At 34.3% G+C, this 21319-nt stretch overlaps 1 protein-coding gene across 1 annotated transcript in view; it reads right to left on the minus strand.

Annotated features, from left to right (window-relative positions):
- Positions 1-4747: 4747 nt before the first annotated feature.
- Positions 4748-21319, minus strand: part of RXFP1 (relaxin family peptide receptor 1) — a gene marked incomplete at both ends in the record, with an annotated part of 67891 nt that continues 51319 nt past the window's right edge. Inside the window, 9 exons of the mRNA XM_084245584.1 lie at positions 4748-5052; positions 7000-7218; positions 8191-8601; positions 10226-10455; positions 12460-12531; positions 13150-13221; positions 13769-13840; positions 14529-14600; positions 16080-16151. Of these exons, the coding sequence (XP_084101710.1) occupies positions 4748-5052; positions 7000-7218; positions 8191-8601; positions 10226-10455; positions 12460-12531; positions 13150-13221; positions 13769-13840; positions 14529-14600; positions 16080-16151 (1525 nt within the window). The remainder of the gene's footprint in view (positions 5053-6999; positions 7219-8190; positions 8602-10225; positions 10456-12459; positions 12532-13149; positions 13222-13768; positions 13841-14528; positions 14601-16079; positions 16152-21319) is intronic.

A 21319-nucleotide genomic window follows, 5' to 3' on the forward strand; every position in this document is an offset into this window, starting at 1 on the left:
GTAACTACTGCCCTAGAGATGGTGTATATTCTAGTTTGTCTTTTTATGTTTTTTAGTAACAGTATGTTTTCAGAGCACTACAAAACACTGTTTTGTTTATAGGCAACTAGCCTCCAGATGGCTCCAGTGACAACCTGTGTCCTCGTATTTACGCCGTTGTACAGTTTTGTACAGCAGGGAGAGTGCTCACTTAATGTAACTACCATAGTGTTGAAGAAATGCAGTGTGTGATTTCCCAGGTCATACCTCTTGCCAATTTTTTAAATTATGTTTTGTCTTTTCCTTAAGATTTGTATATATTTTGAAAACTAATGATTTGTTACATTTCAACTATCTTTTCTATCTGTGGTTTGTCTTTGATTATGGAGTTGAATGAGTTTAGATTTTAATGTAGTATCACCAAACATTCATAATAGTGTCTTCTGGGTCTTGTAGACCCTTATATAGGACACGGCATAAAGATGTTCTACATATTTCTGCAAAAATTAAAAAAAATTAAAAAGTGTTTAGGAGGTGTAATTTACCTGACTTTATTTTTGCTTTATGGTGTGATTTGGGATCATGTTTATTTTTGTGTATGTTCCTCTATTCCTCCAAGTACCAATGTTTCAAATGCTCCATCTGTCATTCAGCTACTCTATAAGTGCCGTGTTCTGAGCTCTATCCTGCTCTTTAGAGTGTTATTTTTGTTTACTTGCTTAGCCCATGCTAAGACTCCCTGTAACTTGCTGTACCTGAACTGCTTTGATTTTTTTTTTTTTGAGCAAGAAATAATTAGTTTTTATTAAAAGTCACTGAATTTTTTTAATAGCTTGCAAGAAGGTAAGCATCATGACATCAGGGATTTTGCTCCTTGGTCATTGTTGTGGATAGATAATGCCTACAAAATGATGATCATTTGTTTGTCAAATATGGGTTACTAATAGATATATTAAGTAGCAAATCCATGCAGCAAAATATCAAAGGAATAATATTTTTTAACTAAGTAGAATTTTATCAGGAACTCCATTCAATATAATGTATTGCATCAGCATGTTAAAGGTGAAACAATATGTAATCATTATAGACACTGAACAGACCTGGTAAAATGCAAGAGCTATCCTGAAAAAAACATCTCATAGTAAACATGAAATTCAGTAAGTCTGCTTAAACATTTAAACATATTATTCACTAAAATCAAACAGGAAATGGTAATTTAAGTAGTGCAACACTGAGATAATTTTAATTAAAAATTGGGACATGCCAGGATCAATGGGCTTGCTATCACCATTGTTAGTCAACATTACTTTGGGGGTTCAAAAATATGCAATAATAGAAGAATATTAAGTAATTTCTATAAACATTGGAAAAAGAGAATTAAAATACTGGGGTTTTTTGGTTGTTATATAGGTCACCCAGAAATTCCAAAGACTTAAAGGAAAAAACCCAACTGGAATGAATAGGATCATTTGGAAGGTGTCTTAATACATGATATATATCAAAATAGCTTTTCCTTATTTTAGCAGTAAACATCTACTACAGAAGTAGGAAAAAGAATTCAATACTGAGGTGACAAAAGATATATGGTACTTAGAATAAATTTAGCATGAAAAGCACAAGGTCTATTTGTAGACAACTCTAAATTCTTATTGAAAGACATATTCTTGTTTGAGAAGGCAACATCATAAACTATCATGAACTGCTTTGATTTTGTGTGACTTACCCTTCTCCCTATTTGCTGTCTTCAATTAGAAAACAACAACAACATGTTGTTGACTTAATAGTTTGAATTTAGTCAGCTTAAGTCAAACCCCTGATTTTAGGCAATGAGCCTTCTGTGGACACTTAGTTTTTTCCCCAGGACAAAATTTATACAGCTCTGCTTGTAGTTTCTATTGCCAAGTGTGGTCCACAGAAAAGTACATTTTACTTTTAAGAGTGACTTAAAAAAACCATTTTATATTTCCTTTTGCTTCATGGGAGAGGTTGGGAAAGAACTCAAAAGCATAAACATTTTCTTAAAGACTTAAGAAAAAAAGGAAATAAACTTAGTAATTCATTGCCAGCTTTACACAAGCCTCAGAGGAAAACTTGATATTCTTCCTGATAGAAAATTTTGAAAGCCTCAAGAGACTGAAGCCAATAAGATGAAATTTTTAGCATTAAAAGTATTTTTTGGAAGGTTGTGATTATGAGTGTCAGGCACTGTGCCAGGAATTTTATAATCATTTATTTTTTTTTTTTAAGATTTATTTATACAAGCACTGGGTACAGTCAGAAGCGCGGGAGGGTGAGAGGATTCACCAGAGACAAAGCAGGGAACAGAACAGGCAGACTGATGAAGTAAACTGCTGAGGGGAGCAGCAGGCGTGGCAGGAGAGGTCTGCGCTCCATGTGGGACCCTTGCAGGTGGCTGGGGAACGAACTGGCACTTCAGAGGCTCAACCACTGCACCACCAGGGGAGGCCCTAATCATTTTATCTAACATTAGCTCTCTGAGGAAAGTGATAATATGTCTATTTATAGAATATGAAACTAGGAAATAATTTGCCCATGGGTCTCTGACACATAAATTAGTGTGCTTGTGTATACCACACTTAGCTTTTGATTAGACTTCTTAATATTCACGTTTATAATTTATTCTCCCCATCTGTGATGGTTTACTTTATGTGTTGACTGGGTCATAGGGTACCCAGATATCTGCGTGTTTCTGCAAGTTTGTTTTTGAAAGAAATCAATAAATTGGTAGACTGAGTAAAGCTAACTGCACTCCATAATGCGGGGGCCTCATTCAGTCAGATGAAGGCTTGAATAACACAAAAGGCTGACCATCCCTGAGTAAGGGAATTCTCCCTCATGACCTTGGAACACTGGCTCTTTTTACCTAATGACCTTTGAACTGGAACATTGCCTTTTATGACATCAGTTTCCAGCCTCCAGACTCAAATCAGGATATTAGCTCAACTGAACAGATTTTAGATCCATCCGTGATTTTGGACCATGGAGATGATCACATGAGCCAATTCTAAGGTTTTTTTTTTTTTTTCTCTCTATTCTGTTTCTCTGGCAAACCCTAATATTCCACTTGAAAATACCTATTTGCTTTTTCTTTTAGTCACCCATCATAGAAAAACTTTATAATATTTATAACTTTATAATATTTAGTTTTCCCCCTGAGGCTAATTTTTTTGTTGAGATGCTTAAGTACCTGTTAAGCCACTGAGCAAATTAAAACTGGAGGTACAGAAACTTGTTGAATAATTGCAAATAGGGTGAGACATGTTGCTGACCCAAACCGAGTTACTTGAATATAGGATAAAAAGACATAGATTCAAGAGATGTTCGTGAAACAGAAATCAATGTAGAGAAGTTTTAATCTTCTGGTCCTTGTCAAAACTTGTTATTTTCTGTCCTTTTAAAATTGCAGTGCTCCTAATAGGTGTTAACTCATTGTGGTTTAACTTGCCTTTTCTTAACATTGGTCATGTTTAGCATCTCTTCATGTACTTCTTAGCCCTTTCATATCTTCCTTGGAAAAAATGTCTATTCAAGTTCTTTACCCAGTTTTAAATTGGGCTGCTTGTCTTTTTTGTTGAGTTGCCGATGGTCTTTGTAAATTCTGGTTATTCAACCCTTCTTAGATATATAATTTGCAAATATTTTGCCCTTTGATATGCACACTTTTAAATTTAGACGAAGTCCAACTTACATTCTTTCCTTTTTGTTGTTCATGTTTTTGTTGTCATATCTAAGAGTCTATTTTGCCAAATTCAAGGTCTTTGAAGATCTACCCAGTAATTTTCTTCTGAGTATTATCTTTTACATTTACTTTATTAATTGTTGAGTTAATTTTTACATATGATAAAATTTATGGTTTAAGGTAAGGGTCCCACTTCATTCTTTTGCAAATGACTATCTAGTTGTCCCAGCATCATTTGTTGAAAAGATATTTGTTGGCCATTTGATTTTCTTGGCATCTTTGCTGAAATTCAGTTGACTGTGGATGTATTTATTTTTGGACTCTCAATTCTGTTTTATCTAAATGTCTATCCTTAGTCTAGCTTTTCTGATTCAATCCTTTGCAATACTTCTACTTTCCTTTTCCAGCTCCATATGGTGGTGCTCATTTAAGCAAAATGAAAACTGGGCAGGAAGCGTCAGGGAAGTGGCATTTTGAGTTTATACCAGGGTATCATTTATTCATAGTAATATGTTGTATTGGCTTTAAAGTGCAGAGGTAAGATGAATTCTTAAAACAGAATATCTGCATTTTGCAAACAGCCATTTCTTTACATTAATGAGTAAGTAAAACCTTAAACCTTTATTAAAGTGCACATAATTCTTATGTTTGTTGATATGCATGACAGAAAAAGCATTACCTTACACTAGGAGCTGCAGACAGTGTTCAGTTATAGTTATACACAATTTAACTTTACAAATTGAAAGGATTCTATAATGTCTACTTCTAGGAATTTACCCCAGTGCCATGCACATAATGGGTACTCAATAAATACATGGTAAAAGAATGATTTTGAAGTAGATTTCTCTTAATTTCCTGTGCAAAATATCTACTAATATATACATTGTCAATATATAATTTATTTTACATTATATGCTTATCACTTATTTTTCCCAAATAACTTTGTTATCATAAGCTAATTTATTTTAGCCATTAATATAAGTTATTAATTTTGTGATATTAATTTTATACCAACAAATCCATTTTGAAGCACCCACAGTATTATATGTAAAGAAATGGGTCTCCAAGTTAGTTTGAATAGGAATTGAGTCTAGTTGATTGAGAAATCAGTGACAGTTCACAGGGGTCTCTGAAAAGGGCCGGCTTCATTAACTTGGGTGGCATCTCCTGTAGTGGCCACATTTCTACCCAGATGAAGGAGGGAGCATATGTTTTCTGACTTCCTTTGCTGTCAATAGATCTTCTGTGTCTGTAGTTATACCAAAATTGATGGATCATTTCTTTGAATGGTCTTGTGGTCAGAGTATAGATAATAGGATTCAAAGCACTGTTGATAGGTAGAATAAAAATCACTACCCAAGATGTTATGGTACCTGGAAGAGAAAAGTGAAAGAGTTTTCATGTTTATGGATGTTTATAAAGTACAGAAACCCCTTTTCCTTGTTTCCCTCCAGCCCCCTTTTGCGTCTTAATTTCCCCCCTTTGATGTTACATAATTAAATACCAAGTCTACATGTGTTTCCAGATGTCTTTCCAGAGTGCCAGTGTTTGAGGGGAGTGCTGGTGCTGCAAAAAAACAGGGTTCTTTGCTAAGTAGCTTTTCTCCAATATATCAACATAATTCCATTAGGTAGAAATATTTTCTACCAACTGGTTACATATTATTATGATTCCATGTTAGGAAAAACAATATCACTTAGTAATTAAGTCGTGCCTTTCAAATATTTTAATTACGAGGTAGTACATATAGTATTTCTCAGAATATGTAGATTTATCTTTTATCGATTATTTTTCTGCTAGTTGTTTTTAAAAATAGGTATGTAAATTTGTGACACATTAAAAAAAGTACACACTTTGGCAGCACATATACTAAACTTAAGTACATTTTTATGCTTTTGATTAGATATTTATTTCAGTGAAAGCGTCTCTGACTAATCACATCTTAAAAATCTCTAGTATATATGCAACTACCAAATACTCAGGTTTTCATTATAGTTCAATTGATAGTATCTTTCTCTTTTTGTGCTTATAAAATATAAGCTACTATCACCACTAACCATGGCATAAAACAAAATTAAAATTGTGCATTTATAAATTTAAAAAAATGTGTATATAGTCTGCCTTATATTTACAGTATACAGAATTTTGCACGTTGTTAAAATTGGGGTAAGACGCATAACATAAAATTGACCATTTGAACTTTTTTCACGTAAATCATTTTTAAGTGTACAACTCAGTAGCATTAAGTTCATGAAGTAAATTCACATGGTCGTGCAACCATCACCAACTTCCACTTCTCATCGTTTCAGACTGAAAAGCCATACTTAGTAAGCAATGTTCCTCCATCCCCTCCTCCCCCAAGCTCCAACGACACCATCCACAAACTTTCTTTCCCTATGAATCGAATTACTGCAGTTGACGCGGATGAGTGGATCACATAATACTTGTCTTTTGTGACTGGCTTACTTCACTTAGCATAGCGTCTTTAAGGCCATTCGCGGTGTAGCACATATCAGAATCTCCTCCCTTTCTGAGGCTGAATAATAATCCATTGTGTATGGACCACATTGTTTGTTCATTCATCCATCCACAGATACCTGGGTTCTTTCCACATTTAGGCTACTGTGATTAATGCTAGTATGAACTTAGGTGTGCAAGTATCTGTTTTAGTCCCTGCTTTCAATTATGTTGGTTTTTGTCCTAGAATTAGAATTGCTGGATCATATATATGGTAACTCTATTTTTAAGGAACTACCCTGTTGTTTTTTTTATAGTATCTGTGCACATTTCATTCTAACTAGCTATGCACAGGGTCAATTTCTCTTCATCCTCATCACCACATGTGATTTTCTGAGTTTGTGATTATAGCCTAACTTTTTAAGAATCAAGAGTATTTTCTTCTATTAGCTCTCATAGTCTGGGATAATGTCATCTAAATTGTTTGGTATTCCGGAGGGGAAGAAAAATTTCTTACATTCTGAAAAAAAGGAAGTAGCTATTGGATAATTGTTTTGACCTGTTTTCATTTCTGGTCATCTTAAGCATGAGATTATCAGAATTTCAATACATTGAGTGTAATTTATTTGAGTTATTGCTCCTTTGTTATGATAGTAATTGTGCTGATAGTCATTAATGGAAAACTGAGTAGCTCCCTCCTCTTAGTAAATATTTTATTGATGAACAGAATTTGAAGTACATATAAATCGAACTTAACATTCTTGAGACAAATTGTATTAAGGATCTTAATTTTCTTTCTTAGAGGAACATTGCAGAAACAGATTATTTCCATACAGAAAGCAAAAAGAAAAAAAAAATTGTACCTGGTATTTCTACCTGAAGCAATGAAAGAAATTTCAGCACAAAAATGGGTATCCAGCACAATGCGTCAGTAAATACGATAAAGAAAAAACGTTTGGCAAGGATCATTTCTTTTTTAACTTGATGCTGTATTTCAGTTGCTGTGATGGCACTTTGATGAACACTGTAAAACATGCTTCCATAGGAAAATACTATGATGATAAATGCCGTCAAGTTAATACCTATTTAGGACAGAGATTATTATTAATGAATATGAACATTCTTTCAAAACAAATGGACAAACCAACAAATAAACAAAATATACCCATGGCTACTATTATTGAGAGAATACAAAGACCAAAATGTGTTTTTTGTTCTTCATAAGAATTTGTATAAATCATTATTTTAAAAAATTTGAGGTGGCCCAGGGGTTAAAGTCTCAGCACTATCAAACTATTGCCAGCCACTGTGGAATGAGTTCTATCCCCAGGCCAGGGAGTTGACCCACATGGCACAGCTGACTTTACCTGTCTTGCCTGCTGCTCCCCTCAGCAGTGTATTTCAGTAAATCTACCTGTTCTGCTCTCCACTCTATCTCTGGTGAAACCTCTCACCTCCTCCCTACGTCCCCCACACCCCCACTTTTGAGCTACACCCCAGTTCTTGTATGTATAAATAAATAAAAATAAAATAGTGAATGATGAAATGTTTAATTTGAAAATGCAAGTTAAAAATCAAATGACAGTTATTCAGTGAATATTATAGGTCTCTATGAAATTAATTTTTCTAGTATCTTTTCATAAATCAGTTACTTTGATTTATATTCTGACAATATTTTTTTGTAAAAGAAAACACTTGTAGTCTATTTGCAAACCAAAGACTTGCATGGCTACTTTGAATTTGCTTTTTTTGTGAAGAGAAATGTTGAAATACATTTTTCTTAGCATATAATAGTGACTGTATGAAATGCAAGTGCTTAGTGTCTGGTCTTTTATTAAAGTTTTATCAGGCTGGAATGTATATGATAAAAGAGTAATTTTGAAAAACAGATTCCTTTAGGGAACTCTGATAGAATTCATCTCCAACATCAATGAAGAAAAACTGGTTAGAGGATTTGAAATTAGAATTTGTAAACAGCAGGAGGCATAATGATACTCATATTGTGATTTATTTGAACATTTGAATGAAAGGGCCTATAATACAGAAAGTCTTACCAAGAAAAATTGCCACCGAATAAATCTGAGCTCCAATGCTTTCTGCATCTTCTGAATGAAGAGGGAAACATACACCGTTGGTGCCATAGTAGTTTTTGAAAAATTCCTTATTGCTTAGTGGAATAAAAGCCACAACAAATCCAATAATCCAAATGAGAACCAGAGCTGTAACTGTTCTACATTTCCCAGGTCTCAAACATCTAAAAGGATACACAATGCAGATATATTTTTCCAGTGTCAGAAATGTTAAAAGTAATACTGATACTTCAGTGGACAGAATGGCCAAAGATCCCATAAGCTGACAATGAACACTCTCTATCCACAGCTGTGCATGCTGGTTGTACTCTCCACGAAACTTTAGGTCAAAGGCTCCAATCACAAACAAATATACTCCCATTAGGCAGTCGGCACCTGCAGGGATCAGTAAATTTTGCAAATTTAGAGAAATAAGTAGGTATGATGGATTTACTTAACAACCAGTAATATTTTGAAAATACAAAAATAACCAGTTTCTTCTATCTCAGAGAAGGTAACTTTTTTTTTTCTCCTATGGGTAAGGACCTCTTCATCAACTCTCCTTGATGACAATTCACAGTACCCTTCATGGCTAATTATGTAATTATTCCCTTTTTCCCTCAAATATGCAAGTTGATGAGTATAGGATCTTGTTTGTTTTGTTTTCCATTTTGGTCTTACCACCTAGAATTGTTGCATACATGCATAAAATACAATTACGTTGAGAATTCAACTAGGGACCAAGATGGGATATTATTTTTCATGAACTCTTTCACAGAAACTTCCCCAGCTTAGCAACTGATGGACATCCAAAATCCCAGAGAAAGTAATCCAGAAGTTCCTGTGGGAGAGTAATGACTGTGAACTTTGAGGTCTGTATATGAGAAGATAGGAATATTTATGAAGTGCTTTGCAGTCAGTACTAGGGACTGCATTTTGGGGACTTAAATTATTTGCCCAGAACAGCCTAAGGACAACTGTGCTCCCTTATCTTTTTTCCATTTCTACATCTTCTCCTTCTCTTTCAGTTTCTCCCAGTCTCAAAATCAGTTGTCAATGAGATACACTGCTTCTGTATTTGCATTTTAAGCAAGCATTACATGTCAGGTATCACAGATTTTGCCTATGCAAGCATTCTACATAAGGTTCCTAAAGTCATATTACTATATAAATTATAAGACTGATCTAATCCTTAAACATTTAAGTTACATTCTAATCTTCACCAGGGAAACTGAAGGTACTCAAAATTTGTAGTTAATACAAAGAACAATTTTTGAGCTCTGTTTCTCAGCTGTCTTGCAATGAAAAACAAATTAGACGTTAGAGTGAATGAGGTTGGGGTAAGGCCTGGGATCGCACACACAACATGTAGAACATCGCGAAGACTGATGCTGGCTTGAGGGAGTGTGGAGAAGTTATAGGTCATTTGACCCAAACTATAAATACTCTGAAGACTGGTTTCCTGCTTTCTTTCCTTTGTAGTTTTCATTTAACATACTACCTTCCAACCACATTTCAAAAACTTAAAAAAAATTGAAATACTACCTGAAAACATTTTCCTATTTAAATGTTTCATATTGTGGATGGAAAAGATTCCAGTAGCTCAGAAACCAGGAAAAACAATCTCTTAAGCCAATATCTATAAACTGGCCATGAAAGCAAATACGTATATGACTAAAAAATGGTACCATGAAAGATTGCATTTTTTATTCATAGTAAAAGGCATTTAATAAAATATCATCCCATCAGAGAAAAAAATGAGTAAGAGCTTTAGTAATCTGGATATGGGGATTGAATTTTCTTGTTTTAAAAATTAATTTAATTGCTAAAGTAATTCTTTTTCTTTGTTAAGAGCAATATTTATTTAATGATAAAATTATTCAAACTTTGTTTAAGGATTAGAATCAGTTCCAATACATAAGCAAAGAGAAGAGAATTTAAAAATCTCATAATTTTACTACTCTATTTTCCGATAGCAATGCTTTTATACATATCAGAATTTCAACCTGGAAATACTTACAGCAGAGAGAAATAATTGACAAAGCATGCAGCTTATTCTCAGACCTGATATATGGTCGAGTACAAATGACAAAGATGTTTCCAAAGCATGTAACTGCAGATACAACCCAGACAAATACTCTCTGAAGAATGTTTGCCAAGAGATTCTCTAGAGACGAGATTCCATCAGTATTTGGCTTACAGCTGCGAACATGCGGGGCATAGCCACAGTACTGGAATTTCTTAAAATATCTGATACACAAAGAGAAGGAAAAAAGAAGATTTAAAATTTAATTCAGAGTAATTATACATTATTATTTATTTTCTACATTTTGCTCAAAGGAAGAAAATGCTTTTTTTTTTTAAAAAAAAAAAAGATTTATTTGTTTATTTATTTATACAAACACTGGGTACAGTCAGAAGCACAGGAGAGAGAGAATTCACCGGAGCCAGAGTGGGGAGCAGAGCAGGCAGAAGGACCTAAGTACACTGCTGAGGGGAGCAGCGGGCGGCAGGAGAGGTCTGCGCGCCATGCGGGACCCTCCTCTGGTGGCCAGGGAGCAGCCGGGGATCAAACCAGCGCAGCAGAGGCTGCGGGCAGCTTCACAACCCAGCGCTCAACCGCTGCGCCACCGGGGAGGCCCAGAAGAAAATTCTTAATATAAGAGCCAGGGATGCAAAACCTTAGGGATACTGAAACTTTAAACTTGGCTTTAATTCTCATTAACTTGATTTCCCTGTAAAAAAAATGTGTGAGTGAGAACAGCAAATATGCATAGTGATTACACAGTTGGTACATATGTGTTATAATAGAAATAAGCTGTTAGCATATGATCAAGAGAGTCCACTCAAAGAGATACTGGGCTCCCAGTATTTAGCACTGTAAATGCACAGTTGTAAATGCAGTTACACAGCCACTACTGTAACTCATTCTGCTTTTACCTTCAGAGAAGAGAGGTGAAGGCTCTCTCCTCTGGGCTTCCATGGCTTTTCTATGATAGAAGTAATGACGATCTGATCTGTAATTACTTGCTAGCATGCCTCTCTCTCATGCTGGATTTAAGCATATAATAAGATTCTAAAGTAAATATCTGGGGCGTGATTTATTTCATCCATAGACCTTTCTTGTTGATAAAGATGCCACTTGTTGATAAAGATGCCACAGTAACTGCTATTTTGCCACCAACACCCAGACCATTTATTGAACATTTAGGTATGCAGAACAAATTCTCTAATCAACTCCATGAGGTATGTTTTAGGATCACCATAGGAAGAGAGGAATATTTAATGAAGACAAATTATTTGCTAGAAAAAATGTTCTGATAAATGTAAAAATTGGGATTCAACATTTGCCTCTAAAGTGCTCTGGTAAAACATGTAAGTGATATTTATGGCATGAAAAGCTGCAGTGATAATGATATAAGATATAAGTTTGACGATTCCAATATGTTATTCCAATATGTTATTGTTTAGCTCTTACGTCCTGGATCTGTCAAGGTTTCTGACCAACTTAATTTTGCTCCTCTAGTTGTTTACTGGATTTGTGAACTACTTCATCTCCCCTGATAAATTCTGCTTTGCTTAATTTACTCAGTGTTCTCTTTTAAGAATTATGGACAACAAAAGCAGAGAGTCCTGTATCAAACTTAAAAGATAAGAAGGTAAGTACAAATATAGCATGCCATTTTCTAAATTACTGAGAATTAATTATAATGGCAGGGGGATCATTCTAATACCTGCAATAAGACTGCATTAAATTTAAGAAAATGTTTCTAAATCACACAATCAACGGTGCAATGAGACACCTTGCTATTGCGTCCCTGCGTACTTGCACAAAGCATGTCTTGATACCAGGGATAACTTTCACTGAGGAATATGTCTCCCTACGTTCCTCCATTATAGCAATTATTTATGTTGTTTATATAAATTCCTACTTCATCTGCTAATAGTTATACCTGTGTACAAACTGCTAGCTCATTTGGTTTGCATCAATATCCATGAATGATATCAGAGCCAAGGAGAATGCATAATAATGAGTGGGTTCTCGCAACACTCTCATTCTCTGACATTCTACCAAACTATGGAAAACTAAAAATCTTCCCACCCAGTATCACACTTTGAGTTGATTGTTATTTAGGTAAAAGTAGTCAGAAGGAAGTGTTAATGGACTGAATGCAGTAGGTATGGATGTAATAGGCCAATACATGTAGAAACGGAAGATAGAAATCAAGGTGAAGAGCAAGAACATCTACTTACATGTGAGAGAGATTCACAAGAGGCTGAAACATCCTTTGTTGGATATTTGAAATTTCAATTCCAGCTAGGCTGCTAAAATTAAAAATTATTAAAATAACATGTTATACAGGGCATATAATAAAATGAGTTTTCATGAAGGACAATTTAATAAAATGTGTTGGCTTCTTTTTTACTTTTTTATTGGAGTAACATCACATTATAATACATGTTTTGGTGTTCATCGTGAGAGATAACAGTCATACACACATACACACACACACACACACATACACTACATTAAAATCAACACTAAAAGTCCAACTCTGACCTTCGCCATACCATTGTCCCCTTTTTCTCAATTGGCTTACTCTTCCCTTCACCCCCACAAAATAATGAAGGAATGAATCTGCATATATGCTTTCAGTGGATCAAAGAAAAACAATCCAATCCTAAGTTTCTGGTGATTATAGACCCATGTAAAATTATTCATTACTTAACTTTTAGTTTATAAATATGTAAGATGAAATTAATAGCCATTTATCTATAGTCCAGCAAGCACTCATATTTTTTTGTGGAGCTTAACTAATATCCTGGGAACAAAGTTTCTGATTTGAAAGAAAGACTCTAAAAAACTTAATTTATAGACTCTATTAGCTATTAGCATATAAATAACAATTTCATCATAAACTATCTCCAGTGGTGTGTACTTACAGAGACTTGAGTTTGACAAGATCATCAAATTGGTCAACTCGAATGTTTAGGATCGGGTTATAGGAAAGATTTCTGTTTGTAAGAAAAGGGAGGAAAAGATTATTTTTAAAAACTACTCAAGTAGTTTTTTTAGTAGCTTGTGGAGTTTTTTTTTTTAAAGATTTATTTATGTATGCATACAAGAACTGGGGTAGAGGCCAGAAATGTGGTGGGAGAAAGGATTCACCAGCGACAGAGTGGGGAACAGAAGAGGAAGTACACTGCTGAGGGGAGCAGCGGGCGAGACAGGAGAGGTCTGCTGCGCCATGTGGGTTGCTCCCTGGCCGGGGACTGAACTTGTGCTGCAGTGGCTCTGGACAGCTTGAGTATGGGCTACTTTTAAATATTTACTGAAAAGATCTACAGTAGTAGTACTTGCTACGTAGTTTTAGGTTGGAAAGATGAAAAAATTCTGGTGATGGATGATGGTGTTGGTTGTACAATAATGAAAATGTCCTTAATTCCATTGAACTATATATTTTAAAAATGTTTAAAATGGTAAATTTTGAGTTTATCTATTTTATCACAATCTGGAAAAAAAAATCAAGCAATGAAATGACAAAGTCAATAGCAGACTTACAAGTGCGAGAGCTCCTGTAGATCCTTAAATACATGGGGTGGGAGATTTTCAATCTTATTACTTCCTAAGTCCCTAAGGATATAATTGCAAATTTGTATTTCATTAGGAAACATCATGTAATTTTTAAACAATGCTTTTAGGGATCTACATTAATTACCAGAAGTCTAAAAGCTTAAAACAAGAGAGTGTAATGGGAAAAGATAAAATTTTTTTATCCCATTTCATCAGTCCCTCTGAGACAAACACTTGATGGTGTTTGATCTGGTTCCAGTAGATCTAGTTTTCTAAGTAAATTAGTATATGTGCTGTGTCCTATGTTCCCCTCCAGTCTTCCCTCCCTTTCCTGTTCATCCAGTAATATTACTTGGAGTTTTAATTTTTTCTTTTTCTTGGGTTTACTATGATTACCAAATGGAAGTGGATTATTTTGGGTGCAGATTTCTTTCACCTGCTAAACACTGGAATTCCTGTACTGCGGTGGCAGGATATTTTGGTATTACCTCATATTGGGCTGCCTAAAAGGACTGGTCCTATAGCATATATTTTATTATTTTACCCTACTAATATTTTCTCCACAACTATGTTTCCTTTGCCCACTTTTCTCAAGTACTTATTCATATTTTTTAATGTATATTTTTATAAACTACATGAATTCCCTATGGTTCAAGATGTATGTAAAAACAGTTCTTAAATATATAACAAGTATAAAATACAACAGTAAAAAGAAAATTCTTATCAATATATGTTTAATCAAACTTACAATTCATCCAGTTTCTGGAGAGGTGCAAAAGTATTTTCATTTAGGTGATTAATTTTGTTTTTCCTCATTACCCTGAGAGTAAAAAGAAAAATAAATGGTAACTTCTTGAGGTTCCCAACACATGGGTTACTAGAGAGATCAACAATTTGCAAAAACAAAGATAACTATATATAGTGCATTTTCACAACAAGATATTTTGAAGTAGACTGATATATTTCCCAATTTAATTTTAATCTTAAATTTCCCAAACCTCTTCATGATGAAAATAACAAAATATTAGTCTAATTTTTAAGTGAAATAGGGAAGAACTCTGCAAGGGAAAAAGTGAAAAACTCAACCCTTGGGAAAACTGAATGTTATACAATCTAGAGCGTAGTGAGCACTCTCCTCTTGAGTTTGTGTAGCCTGCCTGCCTCACCACACAGAACCCATATTGGTGTGATGAAGGGTGGAGTTGCCTAAGAAAGTCTATTCTAAGCTGGAGCAACTCAGATCTTCAGTTTATGATGTTGCATGAGATCAAAGCATCTGATAGTTCATTTCTGCCCTGATATCATGCGTCATGAGTGAGCACAAATGACAAATTCGTAGGGGAGTTGAAAAGGGGTTTTGTCCCAGCCCTAATGTTCTCCCAGCACTCTGAACTGTCTCCACTTTCTCGCCATATCCCTGTACCAGAAAAACACAAGCACCTACCCAGAGGAAACTCACAAATGATTTTTTCACCCAGATGTTTCTTTAAAAACAAATACAAGTTGCGCAGAAAAGAAATGATAAGATCTTCAACTATCTGTTTGGTCTGTATCTTTTAGGTGCAATCTGCCTTCCTTTGCAACTTTAGGTGCAATAGTATGGGCTGTTTTGCATGACTGAAGAGACCATCCAGTACCAGATGATTGCTGAGCTGACTGCAGAAGAGTTCAAACATTTCAGTGGCTTTAGATCCACTGAACGGTGGACACGGTTAGAGAAAATTTATTGTCCTGGCACTGATAGCAATTGCATTCCTGTGCAGGGGTTTTGTATTCTAGTATGATGGTTTTCCAACTTTCCCAGGGTAACCCACAGTTAGAAAAAGAAATGTGTTTGACATTTGGATGTAAAATACACCCACACAAACCATTCATGATACATTTATCATCAGAATTACAGTCTGATTTTTTTTTTTATTCAATTCAGGTCAATTCTGTTCTGTTCCAAAATGCTGGTGAGGACATGCTACATTGCTTTCATTGCCCAGTGTTACATTGCAACCCACAGTTTGGAAAATAAACTGTTCTCAAAAATAAATGGTGAATGAGGCAGTTGTATTTCTAGACTGAAGGAAGCTTCAGCATCCTTCACTTTCATGGAAGAGGCAATGTATATTTAGAAAAAACCTGAGAGGCCTAGTTCAGTTTCAAAATTTCAAGTTGTAAATAAATATAGTTATTCGGTATGTTTATTCTAGCATCTGTTCACATGGATGATTCATTTTATAATATAATGATGTGATTCATTTATTGTTTAAAAAGAGATGTAACATTACTTCAAAAAGAAAATATTACTTACAAAACAGTTAAATTATTGCAGGAAATAAAAGTCAAATTTCTTAAATTACGGATATGGTTGCCTTCAAAGTCCCTGAAACATAAAAATAAAAGATAATAAAGCTGAATTTTAACCATAGACAGAAATAAATTACTTGATTTCTAATAATGTATCTTTTTTCACTTAGTGTTATTTCACAGAGATAGGACAGGTAACCACTTATATATATATAAAACATGTCTTTTTCTGTGTCAATAGCAAAATGTTTTGAGTCACATCTGTCTCATGTTTTTAGAGTCACACATCTCTCCTGAAGAAGTATGAAGAGAATGAGAAGTCAAGTTCAAAGCCTTTGTTATGATAAATACCAATTTCATGAACAGAGCAGTTCATAGTAGTTACTACATTTAGTGCTAAACTGTATGAAACAGCTGCTCAGAATTACCAGTGGCATTTCTCTAAGTGATGAGACTTTCTCTCGCTGAAGCCTGAAGAATATTCTATCACTGCTTCAGAATCTGCGACTGCCAGTAGCCTTTATTAATGAGAATATCCTTGTTTGCTTTATTATATTGCCACACAGGCCACTGCAGAGGGAGAGTCACAGTTGTCCTTGGCTCTTCACTGCCATTTCAGAAAGCTCCACATAGTCCCTGCCTGAGATCCCCTGCTCTGTAATGGTAGGTGACCAATAATAGTCTTGTCTCAGCAGTAAAATTTGTCAAAAATTTTGTTTCATATCCTCTTCTTCATGGTAATCATGAAGATATTCTTTTAATGCACCTCCCCTTCACTTTATCAGTCGGTTTATGGCGAAAGTTTGCAGAACAGTTAGCAGAAGTCAGCCAAAGTATAGCTAAGTTTAGGGATATTCTTTCAAAAGCATATGTTGGTCCTTAAATCTATTCAGTCCACCCCAATACTCAGTTTATTGGCTACTGTATAACAGAGCTATTCAGGAATAAGAGAAACTAAAATATACTCACTGAAGAGTGATACAGCTACTAAAATCCACAGGAAAACAGTACAAGTGCTTATGTCCCACTGGCTAGGCAACAACTGGACTAGTCATGTTATTTTGAAATAAAAATAGACACTGGCAAATCAAAGTATCTGGAAGATCAGGTAGACTAGCAGTCTAGAAATCAATGCGGTTGAAGAAAGGCTATATTTATAAGAGAAGAGCAAAATAAGAGAGATACTAGAATTCAGGCTGTAGATGATAAGGAGTTTTTCTATGCTGCATCAACTTGCAAAATGAGATTTACTAGTTTAAGGGCACAAAACACTCAGATTGGGCCTCCCTGGTGGTGCAAGGGGTTAAGTCTCAGCACTATGAAGCTATCTGCAGCCACTGAAGCACTGAGTTCGATCCCCAGCCAGGGAACTAACGCACATGGCGCAGCAGACCTCTCTTGTTTCACCGCTGTTCCCCTCAGCAGTATATTTCAGTCAATCTGCTCGTTCTGCTCCCCACTCTGTCTCTGGTGAATCCTCTAACTCCCCGCACCTCTGGCCTGTACCCCAGTTCTTGTATGCATAAATAAATAAATATTATTAAAAAAGCTCTCAGATTTACGCTCACAGTCTTCAATTTCGTGTCCAGAGAAGAAACTTCTGAATATTATAAGTATTTAGCAGAAGCAATATAACTCAAGAATTTGTAAATGGGATTTCTGCACTATATGAAACACTGTATTAAAATCTTAAGTCTTGATTCTAGATCATCCTTCTAAATAAAAATTTGTTAGTCTACCAAATTGGAGACTTAGCAATTGTAGGACTACTTTTTTTGATTATTAGGTTTAACCAAGACCTTTACTTTCAGAATGTAAGTTGTAGGTGACACAGTCCATTTCCTTATTCTATTGTCATTGCTGTGAATCTATCCCCAGGTGGGGATGCTCTCTTAAGAGCTTAAACCTCACAAAAAGTCTTTCCATGAGTTGATGTTCTCGTTATACTCTCTTTTCCCCCTTATTAAGTTAGCAAAAATATTTGTTAGTACTAACTTTCCTATTTGCAAAAATCAGGAAGAGGCAAACATTAAGGTATAAGTAAGAGGATCTTTATTAAATGGTGAGTTGAATTTTTTATTTTATTTTAACCTTTATTTGTGAATTTTCTTTAACTTTCTCCCTAACGATAGAGGTTTTTAGCCCTTGATACAGAGACTTGGTTTGCAGCATACATTAGTGGAGACATACCAGTCTCCCCCTTGTTCCTTAAAAGCATGCTCTAACGAGCTAACAAAGGTTTCTTACTTTCAGGTATAGACCATTTTTTCAATTTTATGAGTCTCTGAACCCAACCATTTTACTTTTTCCCCTAATGCATAGCAGAACTGATTGTAATGAAAACGTGGTCTTTTAATCTGAAGAACAACAATAACAAACCCTACAAGCCCCAAATTATCTTCCCTGGTCCTTCCCAACTTCATGTCTTATCCTGTAGTGGTATTCAAATATACAACCTTCCTTAACTTTTATTTCCATCCTTACCTTTTGTACATTTCTAACTTCTATTTCACCAGGCAAATGGAGGTGATAAAGGAGGGAAAAAAACCTTGACTTTCAGCCTGACATCTATAAACTTACCTGTAAATGTAGCTGGTATCCTTCAGGTCTCAGAGGAAGAGATAACCCTTTTCTTGCTTTAGGCCAATCCCTCCATCTGTTTTCTTGAGTGTGGTTTGTGTATGTGTATGTCCTATAATATATGCTTAATTTTGGTGAATGTTCTTGGGCATTCTTTGCTTTTAGGTTATATTAGGCTTAAGTGTAGGTACACATAACAGAGACCCAACTATTCAGCATAACTACACAGGAGCTTTTTGTTTTCCTTCAAGAAATCTAGACTTAGGCGTCCAGAGCAAGAATGGTAGTTGTACAAAGTTGTTAGAAACCCAAGCTTTTTTTTATATTCACTGTCTAACTGTCCTTGTCTTCATGGCCCAAGATGATGCTAAAGCTCGAGCAATCATATCCAATTTTTTTTTCAGGATAAAATCTCTTTAAGGAGATTTTCTAGAAGTTCCACACTATACTCTTCCATTTCATTAGCAAAAGTTTATCTGAGAACTATTGCTGTCCCAGATAAATCAACTCTGTTAGTGAGAATGGACATTGCAATTTGAAATATACATCAATTAGAGTTACCTCATTATGTTATTTAGTTCTCTATATCTTTTTTTGGTTTTATTTGATCTTTCATGGACTGAAAGAGGTGCATTATTGTCCCTTACTGCTTAAGTATGTCTATTTTTCTTTCGGTTTGGTTGCTTTATGAATTTATTTGGTGCAATTATACTCATAATGTAATAATGTATACTGGAAATCATATCCTAGAGCATTTAAGCGTCCTTCTTTGAGTTTAATGGGTATTGGCCATGATTCCATATACTTAGATAAAAAATACGATGTCCATATTTTTGGGTTTTACAATTACTTTTTGACCAGCCTTTAATTTTCATCTTCCTTAATCACTTATAACTATAGTTTTATTTTTCTAGGAAATTGTACTGAGCTAGGTTTTACTTTGTGAATCAATATGAAAATCTTTTTTCCTTTTAATAGGTTAAGTTCACTTCTGTTTATTGACATGACTAATATCTGAGCTTAGACTGTAAGTATTTTTATATGTTTTTATAAGTTAAAAACTTTCAAATTTATTTATTTTAATATTTAGAGAGGTTTATATATCCTATTGGTTACCTTTATAATTGTAACTCTACTTATCTTTCTTAGGTAATAACAATACTTTTAAAATTTCTATTATAAAGAATGATAAAATTAGTATAGATTGTCTTCCCTTCTACTCTTCTACCTTTTCCCCGCCATATGATTTTGACTAATAATATACTTTTTATTAATGTCTACCTTAGGGATATAAAATATTTACATATTGGCAAATTAGTTGGTTTTGAATTATACATCTGGACCCCAGAATATTTCTGTTTATAAGTCTACATTTTTCACTACAATCATTTTGAAACCACTTATTCATTTAAGATTACCATGTCTCCTTGCTGAACTGGCCACTATTATTAAATGACAACCCTCCTTATCCCTAGTGATAGTCTTTGTTCTAAGTCTATTTTTTTCTGTAGCCCCTTCAGTTGTTTTTTTTTTTTTTAACTTAGTGTTGCATTTCTTATCTTAGTTTTACAGTATGTAATATATTTTCTCTCATTTAAAGTTTTTTTTCTTTATCTTTGTTTCAGTGGTTTGAATGTGATTTGTCCAGTTTATATTTCATTAAATGAAAGTTCATGTGCACAATAGAGATATTATCATTGGTTTTGGAAGAAATGAATGCTTATAAGGCAAAAATTGTTATTACCAGCATTAAAATTGGGGTAATGTTCATTATTAGAACACATATGGAATGAGTTATTTTGGATAGTTAAAATTTATAGATAATTTTAGTAATGAAAATTTAAAAACTCCATCTCTTCAGCAATAAATTTAAATCATTTTTATTTTTATCTGAAATATATATTTATCTACCTTTTAAAGAAAAAGGAAAGGTTTATTATTGCATATGCACAATATCACCTATATTCACTACTGGTCTCAATGCATGAATTTTTAATTGCTAATTATGTAACTATTGATCAGTTTTGCTTCATTACTAAGTTTGGATTACTGAATATGTAATAACCGTTCATGTATTTATTTGAGTCAAAATTTATTTAACACAAAGAAGACTGAATTTAATTTTCCCTTCCTTGATGACTTGAGCTTGTCCTGGATGAGGGTACTGAACTGTTACACCAAGATGCCTTCTGGGCTTGTTAATGATTTTTGGGATGTCTTCCCCTAAGTGGTTCCAAACTAGCATTTTTTTTTTGATTATTGTGTCTGCTATTAATAGAATTTTTCATTCCTGTCTTCTTACCAGGTTGACAGTTTTCACTTCTCACTAGAGTCAATATTTCTAACTCTTACCTTTCCTCCCATTTTAATCTGACACTTCTTACCTGTTGTGAGCTTACATATCAAGCAACCACACTTTCTACAAGTGCCTACAAAATAAGAAACAGGGAGTTTTCATATGAGACTGTATATACAGTTTCTTAATTGAACTTTTAGTTGTTTTTTTGTTATTTATTTCTTCATTTTTACCTGTATTTTAAATAGTGACTTTACTGAGTAAATGATTTCTGAATAGATAGAGTAGTACTCTCTACCATAGGCAAAGCTACTGTGTAAAAAATTCCATGGAACATAATCTTTTGTAATTAAGCTTAAAAAAATTCC

Source organism: Talpa europaea (assembly GCF_964194135.1).
Source record: "Talpa europaea genome assembly, chromosome: 10".
NCBI classification, from domain to species: domain Eukaryota; kingdom Metazoa; phylum Chordata; class Mammalia; order Eulipotyphla; family Talpidae; genus Talpa; species Talpa europaea.